This window comes from Lepidochelys kempii, chromosome 4 (genome assembly GCF_965140265.1).
Source record: "Lepidochelys kempii isolate rLepKem1 chromosome 4, rLepKem1.hap2, whole genome shotgun sequence".
In the NCBI taxonomy this organism is placed as follows: Eukaryota; Metazoa; Chordata; order Testudines; family Cheloniidae; genus Lepidochelys; species Lepidochelys kempii.
Window position 1 is genome coordinate 58,282,575 of NC_133259.1, and position 18,285 is coordinate 58,300,859.

The 18,285-nt window shown below is 38.8% G+C and overlaps 1 protein-coding gene across 8 annotated transcripts in view; it reads right to left on the bottom strand.

Moving 5' to 3' along the window:
* Nucleotides 1-18,285, bottom strand: part of FBXW7 (F-box and WD repeat domain containing 7) — a 283,629-nt gene that overhangs the window by 213,394 nt on the left and 51,950 nt on the right. The window contains exons 1-2 of one of the 8 annotated variants that reach the window (XM_073341351.1): nucleotides 7,517-7,695; nucleotides 6,554-6,713 (exon numbers count right to left, since the gene is read on the bottom strand). The exons of 2 other annotated variants lie outside the window; for them this stretch is intronic. In XM_073341351.1, coding sequence (XP_073197452.1) covers nucleotides 6,554-6,637 — 84 coding nt within the window. In that variant the 5' untranslated portion in view covers nucleotides 6,638-6,713; nucleotides 7,517-7,695. Of the gene's footprint in view, nucleotides 1-918; nucleotides 977-6,553; nucleotides 6,714-7,516; nucleotides 7,696-11,617; nucleotides 11,729-18,285 lie in introns of those variants that run through there. 5 more of the 8 variants (XM_073341355.1, XM_073341353.1, XM_073341357.1 and 2 more) reach the window with 5 other exon arrangements.

The window sequence follows — 18,285 nt, forward strand, 5'->3', positions numbered from 1 at the left end:
GACCCCCTGCTGGCTCGATCGCTGCCCGCCGATCCAGTGGGTAATGTAGACAAGTCCTAAAAGATATAAAAGCTTAACACGCCAGGTTCAGTTTCAGGATAAGACGAGCTGGTCCAAAGGCTAGAACCAATTGAGAGTCCCAATTTCACTCATATCAGAGTTTATAATGACTTTCGTACAATAAAATCCTTAACCTGACCTGAAGTTTAGCAGTTGAGTTTGTTTTCTAACCAGAGCCAGAATTTTGCTTCCTACTCACCCATCAATGCCCTATGTAGATAAAATGGTCAAGAGAATTGCTGTCTTTGTACTTTCCCCAAACACAGAGTGAAATTAGTTTTGCTATGGTCCAAGTTCTCAAGAAATTAGTAAAGCACATTAACAAAAATGTGCATTAAATAGCTGCCAGAAAAAGGCTAGTAGTATATTAAATGTATCAAGATGACTTCTGATTCTATAAACAGAACATTTCTCTAAAATGTGAAAAGTCATCTGAAATTCTAAAATGTCTGTCAGTTTCCAATGCTTCTATCATATAAGATCATTGGGAAAGAATACTGTTAAAAGTAGTTTTTATTTTGACACAGATAAGAGACACTGCACCTTTAAGAGTCCAGCAGTTTCAAAGCAACTCTAGGCTGCAATCATAACATCCATTAGAGTGCTCCACGTTTCAGAGCAAGCAAGCAAGTGGTTGTCATTGTAGCCAGTAAATCACCTGATCCTATTACAAAATCAATTACTGCAGCACATTTCTATTGCTACATAACTTGATGATAGCAAAATGATATTGGATAGCTACTGCAAGGTCAAGAAAACTGCTAGGAACATCTCAAATTTGTCTTTTCATGTAGGTCCAAATTATAATGCATCTACTCCATGGTATACTTTAGATTTTAAATAAATACGTATAGTTACCTTCTTTGGCTGACTGGGACATTCGATGGATAGTCTCTGTAACTGGTCTGATGTGTGGCTGCAAGATAGAAGATCAGAGCAGCAGGTCGAACGGCCCAGCCTCTTCATTAAAGAAGAAATAATGCTGCAGCCACATCCACACATTGACTTGCTCATCAGATGACTTTATTCCTTAAGAAACCAGAACTGGTACATTCCCATATATACTCAAAATTGGCTGCCTGCCTCATTCTGCAGCTCCCTGGCTGAAATTAACACTGACAAACAGAAAAAAAACATGTGTTCCTCTCCCCCCCCCAAAAAAAAAGGGGGGGACACCAGCCACAGTCCCATCACCAAGCAAAATCCATCATTTTTAAAAAAAAAACAATTCCCAGACTATTGTTTTACAAGGTAAGATATTTTAAGGCTCTTAACTAGTTTATAAAGGGAAGAAAAGCATCTAACAGAAGAATAAATTCGAGGTGTCAGACACCCTAAATTGCACACTCACTACAGCTTCTGTCCTCCTCCATCACTTCAAGTCCATTTACCTACTCTACCAGCTCAGTCTATCCAACCTGTTCTCTCTCAAAGTGCACACTATTCCAATAGCCAACAGAAAAGAGCCACACCCCTCAACATCACCCATGCACTCTATTCAAGAACCGCTCAATACCTGGAAAAGAACTGCTGTTGCATTGCTTAGAGCAACAACAGGGAACGGATTTCTGGATGGAGCCTGACCTGCCAATCAGAGCAGTTGACCTTTTATGACTCTAGTGTTCAAGAGGGACCTGTCAATTACATGTAAGAAGAATGACAGACTTGTCTTCCTGTTATACTCTACAATAGATTTTCTACAAAATATATTTTAAAATCTTATTCTAAATTGAAAATGCACATGCAACAAAAAGATTGCACCGAGGCATACAACTCTCTGAAGATAAATGACAATTGCTGCTACCAAGCTATGTGAGTTACTATAACATTTAAGAAAAAACAAATACAAATTTAAACCAAAGAAGGACTAAGCGATAAAGGAATTTAAGCTGAAACATAACCCTGCTCTTATCAATCCCCAAGAGACGCAATAGAGCTATCTAGTATAAGCAGCTTTGAAAAAAAAGTTAGACAAGTCTTTGGCTCAGAGGAAGAGTTACACAGAAAGGCAAACCTAATTCAAAAGAGCAGTCAGATCTAGATAGGCTTCCTGGCCTGTTTCAAAAAATGTTATGTTCTGAAACTAAAATATGATTTCTCAATAATACTGTGTACCTGCTTAATTTCATCTATATAATTTAATCTCTCAGTCAGAAAACTTGACAGTGTTTCTCGAAGTGCTAAATCAGTGAACCATTTACTGTTTTTTTCTTTCCATATGATAAAACATGCCAGTATTATAAATATTATAAAAAGATCATTTCAACTGGCTTACTGAAGTAAACAATACGGTTTCTGAAGTAGAAGGGCTCACATTAACACAAATGCTTAAAATCATTACAGGATAATGTGACTTGAAATAATTGTCACTTGCATTTATAGAGCTATCAGTGCTTGTCTAGTTCAATAGCATTCTCTTTATCAAAAGGTTAAGAAAAAATATAGATGGCATGAAAGCAGCTTAAACATACATATTCAAGAAAAACTTCTGGTTTTCATACTGCATTGAAAGCTTAATTTCTCTCTTGCTCTCTCCTGCTCCCTATGCTTCTTTCCCTCCCCTTCCTAGGTTTAAAGCTGAACTGGGCTAGTATTGCCTCTCCCTTTCACCTTGCTCTGCCCTTTTGATATTTATGTTTCTAGTCAATCAATTTCCAGTAGTATCTAAATATAAGCATGCACTGCAAAGTGAATTAAAAAAAACCTTTTGTAGATAAAGACTGTGGATGCAAATAAGCAAAATAATGCAATAACCTTTTACTCGCCTGCTTGAGGTACTGTCTGCTGCATAGAATTTTAAATCCTCATCTGCAGATGCAATTGAGCTGGTATTGCCAAGGACTTTGCTCTTCCTGTGCTGATTCTACACGTCTTATTCATTGAAAGAGCACATTATGTCGAAAATTTAAAGTAAAATCAGGTGAAATTACTCAGATGGTTTGAAAGGAACCGACATCTAAAAATCAGCTGCTGCTTTGACCTGTCACATTTCAGAGATATGTCAGACACATTGGTGAAGAAAGTCTTATTGCTGATGCATGCTTACCAGCAATATGCAGGATGTGGAAGTGCAGAGAGCTAATGAAAAAATATTAATACACAGAACTGAAGTGCAAGGATCAAGCTTTGACCATTAATACTTCATGTCTTTCATACCACAAAAATCTCTTCTCTCAAGATGCTATTGCTTATAAAGCTAAGAGATCTTGTCAAAAACAAAATCCTTGTTTCAAACCCTTGCATCTCAGTAGACTGCAGATAAGTTCTAATAAAATATTCTAACTCTGTGCACAATACCTCTAATAAATGGAAATCTTATTTTTTCTTTGGCAGCACATAATTAAGCATTACAAAATGTTATTTCTAAACAAAAATAGACTAATAAAATACTAATGCACTGGGTAAAGATTTTTAGTTTAACATGGTTATGAAATACACTAGTACTTCATTGGAATTTGAATTCCTCTTAACAGAAATGAAACACCAGCAGTAAAGGCTGTTATTCATTATTTATGATTTTTCCCTCCTCATGTCAGTTTCCTTAATGTACTATTGATTCTCAGAATGCATACAGATGGGGCCAGTGACAGACAAACCAGATATATATAGAACAACTATCCAGAAAAGACAAAAGGAAGATGGTTTAGAAAGATACTAATATCACTACAGAATTTTGTTTTCAAGGCTACTGATGGGAAGGACAAAACAATTCCAATAAAAGTTAATCCTGATGCTAATGATATAATTTAGCAGAGAGTGACAACCTTATATTATTTTGCACTGAACTGTTCTATAAAATAGTTTAAAAGGTGAAATCCGATTTTGTTTAATCTGAAAAGTGTCACAGCTACATTAGTTTCTCCTGCATTTAGAAAACTAGTAAACACTGCAGTCCCTAACACTGGTGATTTTGCACGTACTTTAACTCCAACAAAGACAAGTTACCATTAAAGTTAAAATTGGTTGCTATGAATTGAGCATAAGATCAACCTGACCTTCACTTTCCTGTTTCAAACTCTAATTTATTATGTTATCCCTCAAGTTATTCTTTGATAGAATCTATAGTAAGGCAAGCAATACTCTCAGAACTATTGATATACCACTTTAAAAGTTTAACAAGCCTTAAGTATATCTATTAAATCCGCTTAAAAAAAATCAAGTTTAAAAAATAGTTTTAATTAGCAAATTTCAAAAAAGCATTCATCTTGTTCTATAGTAAAAATGTTTTATTGCAAATATATTATTCTCTAGCAATTTATACAACCAACTATAGAATTCTACTACATCTCTTAAGTGAAACAGAGGTGATTTCATGCTAAGCTAGAAGTGACTCTTGCATATGTAAAATATAAAGAGGAAAAACAGCTACATGTGCGCACACACACAAAATAAATTTTTTAGCTCAGGAGTCCTGATGAAAAATCTTTAGAAATTCAGACATAGAATGAGGAGAGGACTGTACACTATGAATAGTTTAAAAGAATTGGTTAAAAAACTACTTATGTACGATACTTGCACACCCTCTGATATCAAATATAGTTCACAAGGATGAGCCTAGAAATAATAAATAAGTCACGAAGGGGATGAAGACATTGGACAGAACCTGTTGAATACACCTGAGGGGTTGGGGGTCAACTACCTGAAAAATAAATTCTCCACAAATCACAATGTTGACAAAGGTTTGGGACCAAGCAACTGTGGTATGTACGCACCAGAAACAGAGGTTTCTGACCATTCAATTCAGGCAGTGGCAGTACTCCAAGAAGACTGATCCCAAACTCAAAGGCAAGCTTAGATACTTGGGTTGCTTTTATTGGATTCCTGATAAAGTAAACTCTTAGGAAAGGTACAACAAATTTTAATTTTTTCTAGTTAGAGATTCATGTCCTCTCAAACATTTAATATGTTGCTAATATTTCTCAACAGAGAGTAAAGAGGGAATTCACAAAATATATAAAAATTTAGAGCTAGAATGTATTATAACTTATTTTATGTGGTAAACTATCAATGCTGACAAAAAGTTAACAGGCTAAACTTAATACAAATGTTTTGCTATCTTCTAGATAGAAACAGAAGAGAACTAGCCTAATGAAAGTTCACAGGACAGAGAAAAAGAAGCTCCTGCTGATGACAATCAAATCTTAAGGAGACTCTTTTTAGAAGGGGGCATAAGATCCGAGAGAACCATGGATTGTCAAGTGACCTGTCTAGTTCAGCTTCCAGAAATACTCACATTGGCCTCCCTGGTAAGAAACAAATTCAACATCTGTAATATGCCCACCCACAAATTGTACAGAATATCTGCATCTTGACCAGCCATTCCTCTGCAAATCAATTGGTCTGCTTGGACACAACTTGCCTGCCAAATAGACAGTTGCTCCAACTATCAAACAAAAGCCAGATTTTCAATGAGCCTTCCTAACTGCGTCCACAACATTTTTAACCAATCCTAAATACAAGCAGAATCACACATTTATATGTGCAAGACAGGAACTACTACAAGCTTAGGGAAAATAAATAAATTAAGTGACAAACTGAGCCCCCCGACTCAAAAACTTTTATGAAGTCTCAAAACTACTTTGTCTTTATGAAAAGCTGTATGTAGGTCTTCCATACCATAAACGCCTGAAAGCTTAGAAACTCTGTTATAGCGACAAAGAAACATTCTATCTCAGATGCAAAAGTAAACAGATACTAAGAGGTTTTAAAGGAACCTCCAAGTTTCACAAGAACTAATTACAAGAACTTATGTCTTATTATGAAGGTGTAATTATGAATTGAATCTAGGCTACACATTCGTCAGATCGTTAAAAACTGCTTTCCTTATGGGTGAGAAAAGACAGAGTCCTGCAGTACAAGAACATGGTAGGTAGCTGGCTGCTACATACACTTTAGCTATAGACAGAAGACAACAGTTTATTGGGAGAGAAGAAAAAAATAATTACTAAAAGAGAAGTTACAAATCACCATTTTAGCCTCTATATAAATCTGAAAAGGTTTCCACTTGCGGGAGTGAAGCCATTTTCTGGATGTTTCTCAAGTTTCTAGAAGATCAGATGTGACTTTTTTATTTATTTACACTTATTTATTTTAAGTCAAATGCCCCTCCCATCCCTATTAACAGCCCACCATCCAAATAGTTATGCCTGGTCTACATTACAAAGTTTTGTCAACGTAAGTTGACTTGCACTGAGGTATGTGTCTCTACCAAAATTTGTCCTCCACTGACATAAGCACCCTGTTACAGCGACGCAACACCTCTACCTCCCCGAGCATCACAGAATCACTCTCAGCCTACCAAGGTCGACACAGTGGAAGTGTAGACACTGCATGATCTGTGTAGACTCTAACAATCCTCCAGCAGCTGTCCCACAAATTCTCTTATCTGGCGACAGTAGCCACTTGTCACAATTTTGAGCCCCAGTGCCTATGGAACACAGACTCTGGAAGCCCCCTCCCCGCCCTTAAAACTCTTTGAATGTTTTCCAAATACCTTTTCCTGATTGTCCAGCTTGGCGCGTACAGCTAGCAGCTCACCTTTATTGTGTGCATCCAACCAACCAACCAACCTGACCATGCTGGGTCCATGCACACAGAGAGCTAATAGACATGTTCCTGCCTGCAGCAGGCAAGAAGTGTTGGATCCCCTTGGCCTGTGGGGAGAACAAGGCATTGACTTTTCATTGATTACTGGTATTGCATTAGAAAATATAGAGTTAGGGAATACATTTTAAAAAAACAGTATCGCAGTCTGATCACACAGTCCACTTCAGAGAAGTATCCTGTGCTTGGGTGAAGGTAAAAGAAACAGAAGTAAAGTCTGTATCCGCTTTTCAATTGTTTGGCTTGCTAGGTGAGGCAGTGGGGAACAGGAAGGATATGGAGTACCTTTTTTTTTTTTTTTTAAATCTAAATAGGGATGACCCTTTTGTCATCTTCAGAGACATCCATGAAAGTTTCTGGAGATACTCTGCGACCCTCTCCCAAACGTTTCTAAGGATGGTAGCCTAGTTTCTCCACACGTGACAGGAAACTTGAGATGAGCTCAGCTGGGACCATTGCAGTAAGCAAGCTAGCAGCACAGGAGTCCGGGCTGCTTCGGGATGCCAATAGCAGCTGAATGTTCTGTCCCAGTCACCCTCAGGAGTGAGATATCAGCCAACATCACCACCACGTGTGAAAATACTGTACTATTCGTTGGACTTTCATGGAACAAATCACTCCCCTGTCCTCCTTCCCAGTAGGCTTGGCCATATTCACCACAGAATCATAGGACTGGAAGGAACCTCAAGAAATCATCTAGTCCAGTTCCCTGCACTCATGGCAGGACTAAGTATTAAGCATGGTTTGAGCTGTAAAGCTATGTTGTACCAAGAGGGTCCAAAGCAAAAGTGATAATTAGCACTTCTTTTTGAAGGTTTTAATATAAATGATACAAGGGAATTTTGAGACTTACTTCTCCCATTCTGTTATGACTGTACATCTAGTGCTGTAATTAACAGTAGCCTCTGGTGCAGTGCCAGTGAGGGATCCTCAATCCACACCTGCTGAACATATGACCTTGATCAGGAGAAGAAAGAAAAGGACTCTGGAAGATATGTTCAGCAACCTCCTCCAATCCTCTACAGCGCTGGACTGTGAAAACAGAGTTTGAAGGACTGTGACCATGGAGCAAGACCCAGAATGGAGGGATCAGTTGTTGCAGCTGAGGAAGAAGGACCAAGAGATGCAACAAGAAATGCTGGCTGGGGGACACTAGATGGGGAGGACTCTGTACTACTACAGAAAATTCTTTCCCAGGCGTTTGGCTGGTGGGTCTTGCCCACATAGTCAGAGGCCTGACTGATCACCATATTTGGGATCAGGAAGGAATTTTCCCCCGGGTCAAACTGGCAGAGACCGTAGGAGTGTTTTGCCTTCCTCTGCAGCATGGGGCATGGATCACTTGTAGGTTTAAACTAGTGCAAATAGTGGGCTCTCTGTAACTTGAAGTCTTTCAGTCATGATGTGAGGACTTAGTAACTCAGCCAGAGGGTAGGGGTCTATTACAGGAGTGAGCGGGTGAGATTCTGTGGCCTGCAATGTGCAGGTGGTCAGTCTAGATGATCATGATGGTCCCTTCTGACCTTAAAGTCTATGAGTCTATGACACTGTGGGTCTGCTCTGGCTGCCAACATAAACGTTGCAGGATACTGTTGACCTACATGCCCAAAGAGCACCAACTCCACAGCCATGACAATCCTTGGAAAACTCCATGGTCAACGGACCCCTCAACACAACAGTTGGCATCATGGTGTGCACTCCTACCCCTACCACTCTATGCTGGTAGTAAACAAGGGGAAATCACAGGATCAGACAACTTCTTTCATCCCATTTTGGATTTGGGATTTCAACTATGGTTTACACTGTTGCTAGACTGTTTTAACTTTTTGGCCCTCTCTTGTTGTTGACTGTTTCTTTGCACATAAAGTTCTATTTTTTGGAAATGCTGCATCTCTATTACTGTACAGCAAACATTACAGAACTTATAGCAGTAGCCCATAAAGAACACACACTCAAATCTTTAGACAAAGCATTAGAGATGTTGGGAGGGGCAATGCCGCCCCTTCCCCCCATTTTAAAGGAAGTACTTCAAGCATTATGGAATTCATAGCAGCATATAATAACCCGCCCATCCCCATTAAACAGATTACACCAAGCATTAGATTTCAAAAGCGTGAGGCAGTAACCCACCCTTGAACATCAGACAACAATAATGTACCTGACAGTTACAATGTTTTTTTAAAGGTCTCCCTCAGCCATATAAGTCTGAAGTGAGTTATGCCAAAAGCCCATGTGTCTGGCAGTTCAAATTCAGCTGAGAGCCAGTCCACCTCCACTCCTCCATCTTGGCAATAGCTTTTCTCCCTTTTGCCTCACAGATACTGTGCAGAACACAACCTACAGCAATAACGATGGGGATGTCTGCCTAGGCAGCAACCCTTCAATCTACTAAATGCACATTCAACTATCAGTCTGCATCAGCTGAGAGTAGCTGACTCTTTCCTTGGTGCTGTCCAGGTGGTCAGTATACAGTTTCATGAGCCAGGGGAACAATGGCTAAGCTGGGTCCCTCAGACTCACTATTGGTATTTCAACACCCCCAAGGTTTATGTGCCACTTGGGGAAGAATGCCCTTGCTTACTGCTTTTTTAGAAGTCCAATGTTCTTAAAGATGAGGCATCATGCACTTCCCCAACCAGCCCACACTGTCGTCAGTGAAGTGTCCCCAGTGATCCACCAGGTCATGCATAACCATGGAAAAGAATCCCTTTCTGCTGATGTACTCGGTGGCAAGTGGGCAGAGGACGGAATAGGAATATGTCTGCCATCTGTTGCTCCAACGCATTTCAGGAACCCCATTGTTGCAGAATATCCAATATTCTGCAGATTACCAAGAATCACAATTCTACATAGCACGAGATGATTAATAACCCTTACACCCTTTCAAGACAATGGTCCCCCCCACTGTGGATTTTCCAACTCAAAAATGATTGCCTTCTGAAGGATAGCAATTCAGTGTTGCAAGTTTCCAAAGCAAGACTGCTACCTGCTTCTCTACTGTCAATGCAACTCTCATTTTGGTGTCCCTGCTCTGGATGGCTGTGCCCAACTCAGCACACAGCTCCAGGAATGTGGTCTTTTGCATACAAAAGTTCTAATGCCATTTCTTGTCATCCCAAACCTGCATTATGACACAAGCCCACCAGGCACTGCTCATTTCTCAGCCCCAGAAGTGGTGATCCTCTGTGTGGAGCTGCTCCATGAATAACAGCAGCAACCTGGCATTTTCAATTGCTGTGTCCATCAGCATGCAGTTACTGTGCTTGAACATTCCCATATCTTCCTCATTGCAATTCTGACTGTGGTAGTACTCCTTCAAGTTCTGCAAATACATGAGAATTGTGTGTTCCGTACTACAACGCTCAAGAGAGTTGCACTGAGTTGTTTAGGGTCCATGTTTCTGCCAGAGCAGGGAGGATACAAATTGATTTTTTTTTAAACTTTAAAAAATATTAATTTAAACTGTTTGATTTTGGTTTTTAAATTATAAGAAGTTTTTCTTTTTAAAAGTAAACTTGTCTAAAATTAAATCTGAATTTAATACAAAATATGTTAAGGCCTAAACTTATGAGAATTTCTTAAAACATTTAAGAAAGAATTAATATGAATCCATGAGCCTCTATCAAAAACTCTGAGTTAAAGTTTGCTTTTCTATATAAAGAAAGAATCAGGGGAGAAACAACTAACTTTTGACATCAAGCTTTACACATGGCACAATAGGTTATGTATTAAGAGCTTGATCCTGTGAAGTACCCGGGGCTGGGCTACTGGGTGCAGACTGGCAAAGTCATCACAGTCATTGGGACCTGGCCTCTGACTCCAGGAGACATCATCATGTATCTCATCATGATCATCCACCGAGCCGAGCTGCATGGTCTCATTCTCCATGTAGCTTCTCCATACATGAACTCCGATTGGTTCAGTTCTCAAATAATGAATCTTTATGACACAACCCACCATGTAAACTTACACTCCAGCTGATGGGAAAACAATGAAGTTTATCTATCCAAAACATTTAAGGTTGTTTTGTTTAATAACAAGAAATGTTATATGATGGCTTGTATGTTTAATTAAATTCCAGTTACCATCCTAATGCATCGATACAAATCATGAGCTACAAGTTAATTATCTAGTTAATAAGCAATACATCATTCACCCTTTCCTAACATACTAAAAAGGTGCAATTAATAAGAATCTGAAAATATTAATCTATATCATTGCTTAAATAAAGGTATATAGTTATAGTGTACCCTACTAGGTAGCAAAAGGAGGTAACAAATCCAGTGTAAAGGCTCTATTTAGTTATAAATCAACACATTTTAATGGTTCTCAATCAATTAGAATGCATCTTCTTCTTTAGAAAAATAACTCAAGTACAAATGGAAAAACTGATTAAAATCGATTATTTAAATTGAGGCTTACCACTTGGTGGTTGAAATCATTGCCTTAATTTAAATCAATCCACCCTGTGACAGAGAGATGGCAAAGACTAAGAGTCATACAAAACAATAAAAGATTTCAAAAACAGGATCACAGTTATGGGATGGAATAGGCACTATGGAATGGAGAAAGAGACATGGAGGGAACTGGACACCTACCTCCCATAAACCCCGGGGCAGACAAGTGGCAACCCACAAAACACTGCAGAAATGTCCCACAAGACACTGAGCTGGACATTGGCATGGGTAACTGAGATACCTACCTACAGTGAAGTGCATTTTACATTGATGCAACCACTCATTGTGAAGATGCACAGAGCTGATGCAAGCAACCAAGTGCGCCCACATGACCTACTAGAGTCAGCGGACATACAGTGACATAACTTATGGCGACCGAACTTTGTAGTGTACTATGACCTTACAAAAAGTGACTTCAAGTCTTGGTAATGCTTCTGATCCCTAATGTAAGACAACAGATGTGGTTTCAAATCTGTTAGCCCTTTCCAATGACATACCTTCTGTTTTTTTCCTTTGAGTCTATGTCTGTCAATCACATGCTTAAGTGATCTAGACCTCTTGAGTTCATTCTTTCCAAACGTCCTTCTGTTACCCAAAGTTAGCAGGAACTAGGGAAAAAGGTGGAGAAGAGGGAGTGAGAGCCTTCTCCCTAAATACAAAATAAATATGCCTGACACGAACCACAGAGTATGTCTACACTGCAATTAAAAAAAAAAAAAAAAAACCCACTTACGACGGAGTTCTGAGACTCACTGCCAACTGACTCAGGCTCATAGGGCTAAAAATAGCAGTCGAGACATTTGGGCTGGAGCCCAAACTCCGAGACCCTCTTCCTTTGCAGGGTTTCAGAGCCCAGGCTCCAACCCAGCCCCAAAACATTTACACTGCTATTTTTAGCCCCACAGTCTGATTCCCATGAACCCAAACCTATTGCCCAGGCTCTGAGACTCGCTGCTGCAGCTCTTTTTTATTTATTTATTTATTTTTATACAGTGCAGATATATCCTCAGGTCCATGTTTGACATGGCACTCACCTTCAGACACTGTGTTTACACTTCAGATAAATAAGCCAATATCTGGAGGGTCATATGAGACAAAAACTGAACTCTCCACCAACAAATAAAATAGAAAAAAGTAGCGGGGCTCGCTCAAGCTCCACTGCCTTAAGAAAAAATGAGATGCCACCCATAGCAAATTACACAGATATTCAAAATATGATCACATGCACTCTGTTGGGCTCCACCACATGGAGGGGTGGTCTGCTTTACATCACTGGGGTTGAGATACTCCTATCAGCAAAGCCAAATTAAAGCACAGATATATGTTTAGTGTCCCAGCTACCAGAAATATGACAGCATCAGAATCTAAACGTATTTATTTACACTGGGGTAATTACACCCGTTTAATCTCTGTTTTCCATCAGTGTAGTGTGTACAGTAAGGTGATGCACTGATGTAAGTACATCCATGTAGTTAGTTGGACTGATGCAGATTTCCCTAATCTAGATGAGCTCTAAATCACTGGACATCTAAATTAGCAAATTTTCTAAAGAAAAGTACATTCTCATTGATTTATCTCAATGGGAATTCACACCTATTGATTTAGGCTGGCTCTACACGTCACTGCATCTACTACATTCAGTTTATGTTTTCAAGATTTTCCTGGCAATCATAAGGATTAGACTGTTTCCATAAAAAGAGGATGCCAACTTGCTCTCTCACATCTCAAGAACTGCTGAATCGCTGATCAGGCCAAATTTGAGACCATCTTACTACTTAATCTTTGAGACACACAGACACACTGTTCAGACTCTGTTTGACTTAGGTGTACTAAGGTGTTCTCTTCACTCCTATCAGACGCAGAGCTGAACACATTACTTTGTTCAGAATACACTATTCCCAAAGATTTATGAAACTTGAGAAGACAGGGACAAAAAAAATTCTCCTTACCAATTCAAGTAATACACTGCCACACTGTTGGCTGGGAGAATCTTCACTGCCTGAATTATACTCAAAGGAATGAATACTTAGAATACAAGCCTATCACTCTTAGCCAAAAGAGGTGGGTAATTTGAATTCATTGGGTTTTCTTAACCCTAGGTAGAACAGAGGAAAACCCAGTGCAAGGCTGCTAACAGTTTATTCTGTTTGACTTGGTTTATCCCTGATAGCAGGGAGACTGATGTTTTAGATTTGGGTGGAGGACAAAGTCACTAAAAATCAATGCATCTTAGTGCCAGGAGCCAAAGAACCACCCAAACATGAGACAATGAGTCTATCTGAGTGAAGAAACTGAGGCAAGGGCAGCATCTGACACAGATCAGGTAACAGAGTAGCAGCCGTGTTAGTCTGTATCTGCAGAAAGAAAAGGAGGACTTCTGGCACCTTAGAGACTAACACATTTATTTGAGCATAAGCTTTTGTGCTCAAATAAATGTGTTAGTCTCTAAGGTGCCACAAGTCCTCCTTTTCTTTTTGCAGATCAGGTAAGACCCTGTTACAGGTAGATATGGGGATATTTACATATGTGTTCATCCTCATTCCCTCTTCCTCATCGTACTGTAGTTTTATTTAGTAGTCTTCTTTCCCTGCTGTATCAAATGCTACCTGTGTAAGGTCTTGTCTATACTGTGAAGTTAATTCACAGTAAGGTAGGCATTATTTTAAAGCCAAATAACTATTCTGAATTATCTCCTCATGCAGATGCTCTTATTCTGGAAACTTCCCCTGTAGATAAGCCTTAAAACTACTTTCTGTGTAGTCTTCAGGAAGAAAAAATTATAAAAGTTTTTAAAAGTTTTAATCACTTAAATATAAAACATTAGTAAAGTAGCCCTCATGTTATTTATTTTCATAAATTCACTTTATGGTACAATCTTACTTCTGCACCCCCTGCAGCTGGCAATAGCCAGTGGAAATTGACCGCATGGACTCTGGCTGCATTCACTGTGTTAAGTGCAGCTGTATTGAATGGTGGAGGAATTAGTTGGAGCAGCTTTGAAGAGCTGTGATTGTGATATGAGGAGATCTGGGGGGCTGTGGCACTCTTGGGGTGTATGTGAGCCTCTCTCCCTGAGCCCTGTGTGCTTGTGATCAAAGGAAGGAGGTGCATGTGTATTCATAGGTTCAATAAGATTCATTTCAGCTCTGTGAGGTGCAGACTGGATCAGTAGTGGCATGCACTTTACTGGAGTAACTCTCAAGCATTTGAGACTCTGATGCTATGAATTCAGCTCTGTTTTGATCTTTATCAGTGCACAAAAAATTGCAAACCATGCCATCTCTTAAAAAAAAGAAGCTAGTTTTTCCAGGGAGCAGTACCTTGGGAACTCCTAGTTTGAATGGCTCTCTGACTAAATATGGATCTCCGACTAAACCCAATACCTCCAAGAGAAACACAAAAATTCAAGGCAATATGAGAAAAGGTACAGATTTTAGAGCACTTACACAAGTCAAGCTCTACACAGAAAGCTGGTCTTACTCTTAACTATGGCAAAGTTGGCACAGTGCTACAACAGAGAGAATTTAAACAGGAAACAAAGATGGTCTTCCTCCAAGACCATTCTTAGGAAACCAGGAACGTGGGTAGTTCAAGAGGAAAAGCGCTGATGGATTGGAGGGAGGCCACCTTATAATATCCTTATATTTGTTACAAGTAAGGCAAATACTCAATATCCCTTCATTTTTGAACACTTACAGTCCCAATATGTTATTTACAAAGAATCTTTAAAAATATGTAATTAGAGCATTTTCTGTATTCCAAACATGACTTACGTACGTTCTAGACCAATCATGGCATGAATAATATTGGTACACAAGCAGATGAAAAAAAAAGTCAAAAGCCGTAAGTGACATGGTGATAGAGAAAGAACAGAGTACCTTTTAGGTAAAAGAACAAAGTCATTACGCAATATTCGATTTCCAAGGTGCCAAGGATTATTAAACTGGGAATTTAGAAAATGTACTAAGTAGTTATCCATGTCCATATTGTGGGTCAAATCTGACCCACAAAGATTTCAGGTTTCCAAACCTATGACCTATATAAGTCTTTATAAGCTCAGTAAAAACTGTTTATTACCAAACTAAATACCACACTATTGTCTGAATACCACACAAAAACAGAAAATGAAATTGACTAAAAAATGAAAGTGACTGGGCTATATTAATTTCTAAACTAGAGAGAACAGAAAAGTATGACACTGAAATGCAAAATTCAGCTGTAATAATGTAATTGTAAGGTACAACTTTTGATACTGAAAATCTTAAATAAAAATAACATTTTTTCCTTATTTGTTAGCATCTAACTTCACAATATTTGTCCAGCAACATTTGGACCAATGGTCCCACCAAAGGAAGAAAGAATAAGTGTCATTCTAGAAGTCTTTCAGACAGCTTCAGTTCCTTTCAGCAATTTCCCCAGTGTCAGCTCTGGCATTTCTACTGCTTCAAAACCATATTTCAGCCTATTGCTTCCTCTTCTCTGCCAATAATTTGTGTTCCTAGCCATTAATCTTCCCACCCCAACCTTAAGTCTTTATTTACCAACCTACCCTAAAAGGGACTTAAGGCAAAATAATTGTAAAGTGCCTTGGGACTGAATGAAAGATGTTATGTCAGTATTGTTTAACGTCATCCACCCACATGTTCAACCCATTGACCAAAGCACCGGCTTGTATGGGGAAAAAGGGCAGGGCAGGAATAAAAGTCTTTGTATACAACCAGTCTTCACAACACTACTTAAAAGGAAGAAGGCTGACAATTGCAGATTAGCTTTTTGTTGTGGTGGAACTGGGTTTTTTTGGTTGTTTGTTGTTTTAAGTAAGTACAGCACAGTTTCAGAAGAAATAACTCCCTAAACGTTTCCAGGAGATACATTTAAAAAAATTATTTCACCGCCCTCTTATATATATATATATATATATATCAAAATAATGCCAATTAAAGATATCATCACAAGTAATACAGTCTCATATGTAAATATTTTGACTGTAGTAACTAAACTACAGAAATGTCATTTTGGTCTTTCAGATATATTTTTCTTTTTTTGCCTAAGTGCTCTACCAGTCCAGAATCTGGGCTGCTGCTGCTCCTTTTATGGATTTCAAAAAAGAAGGAGGAGAAGGATTTTGTGCTCTGAGCAATCCTGCATTGGCATCTGCCTTCAGACACAAGATTATTAACTTCCTTAGCGAAAAAGCAGAATCATAATTCTGAAAAATAAACAACACATGGGCGAGATCTTGCATTGGAAAGGACTTCTGCACAAATCCAATTTATAAGGTTAAGATATACATTTTCTTTTCTGCTCAGCAAGTTCCATCAATATGGGTATGGGCTATGCCTCACATTACCTTCAAAACCAACAAGATGAGACTAGAAAAGATGAGAAATAGGCTGTGCTGCTTTGGATTATGGCACATAGAAATTTTTATCCGCAGACCATCAACGACGAATGGAAATAATTACTGAAGACCACATAATATTCTCAAAAGTTTCACAGGAGACCCAATTCGCACTCCACCCAGGAGGTAGCCATCCTTGTGGGGGAATCAAAATTAACTCCTAAGGAACAAGGAAGGCTCTTACCAGAAGCTTAAGTACAGCAAATAATCACAAAAACCAACCTTTCTGAAATAATTCAAACCATTCTGTATTCTCTTAATTATCTTGTGAAATACATTATTGCTAACAGAGTGTTTATACTGTAGTACACAACTCAAATACCAAATAGCTGCAGGGACAGAAAATTAAAATATAATTAAACTTGGCGGCAAACAGGCATGACTTGGAGGCAGAAATGGACATACCAAAAAAAGGATACCCAAAGCAGGCTAGAACTGGGCAAAACAAAGAGCAAGAGCAGCAGCTGAAGAGGCACAGGTCCTACAAGAGTTTGTTCACAGGCCATAAGCAAGGAACTAATCAGAGGGAGGGCAACAAAGTTCTGGTTGTCTCATGAGCCCCAGTAAGGGGCAAAATGTGGGGTACTCATGACCCAACCCACAAATACCACTTTTAGAAAAGACCAAAAATTTCAGTACTTGTGGCGTTTCACCTGTCTTGCGCTAAGCAGCATAAACTCAGTGAGAATCCTTCACAGATTATAATTTTAGGGAAGATTTTTCTCCCTAGTTTCCCATAGGAGGTTTTGAATGAGTAGATCTTAGTGACATTCTGTCTGCCTAGGTGCTGTACAGGGCTCACATATGATGTCACAGCACATGTAATGCCATCTAGATTTTGGTCAGAAGGGTAACTAAATTATTCCTTTCCCAAACTGTAACAAAACTTCCACAATTAACAGAAAAGCCACAAGTACACGTGATGTATGGACACCCATGAAAAATACGTAGTTGTCTTCTGCACTTCTTACATAAATCACTCAAAACCAAAAGGAGTTATTCTCAAATAGGGAGTGACAAGGTCAACTTCTATGTTCAAGAGTTGTGGGACACCCAGCTGTGCACAAACTAATCTATTTACTAGCTTCAGAGTACTAATATTCAACCAGATAGCTACTAATAAAATCCCCATCACATTAGTTCTTGCCTCTGAGATGGAACTACATTCTATGTAAGTCTTTGCAACTAACTGCTATATCAGCATAAATCCTAGAGCACATACCATGACAAGAGTAACTACTACTACTAAAACAAGGACTTTGTGCAGTGAAATGATGGTCTGCTTACTTAGTGTGTTCTTCATGTACGTACAGACACAGAGCAAAAATGTAAGATTGTAGAAAACATTTTAAATGAGCTCCTTCATCAAAATATTTTGCATTTAACCAAAAAAACAGGTATTGGGAGCCCCCATACTGTTTTATGAACAAGGAGAAGACAAAGAAAGCTAACAGTTACCCACCAGATTTCTTTAGATAATCTTCTCACAGTCTTTCTGGCAGTCTAATATTATGCCTGTATAATAATAAGAGTATTTTTTAAAACCCATAAAACAGTAAATAATCCTACATTAACTATACAATCCTTAACTAATTTGCATTTAAATAAACTGTCTTCCTGGTTCTTAGGACAAGGCTCAACATGAAGATAGTAAAATCATACATTAAGAAAGTTTTATTATATGAAGAATATCAGAGAGGCTGAAGAATAACTTGTAACATTAGGGTGCGGGCAAACACAGCTTATCCCAACTATAAGAACTAC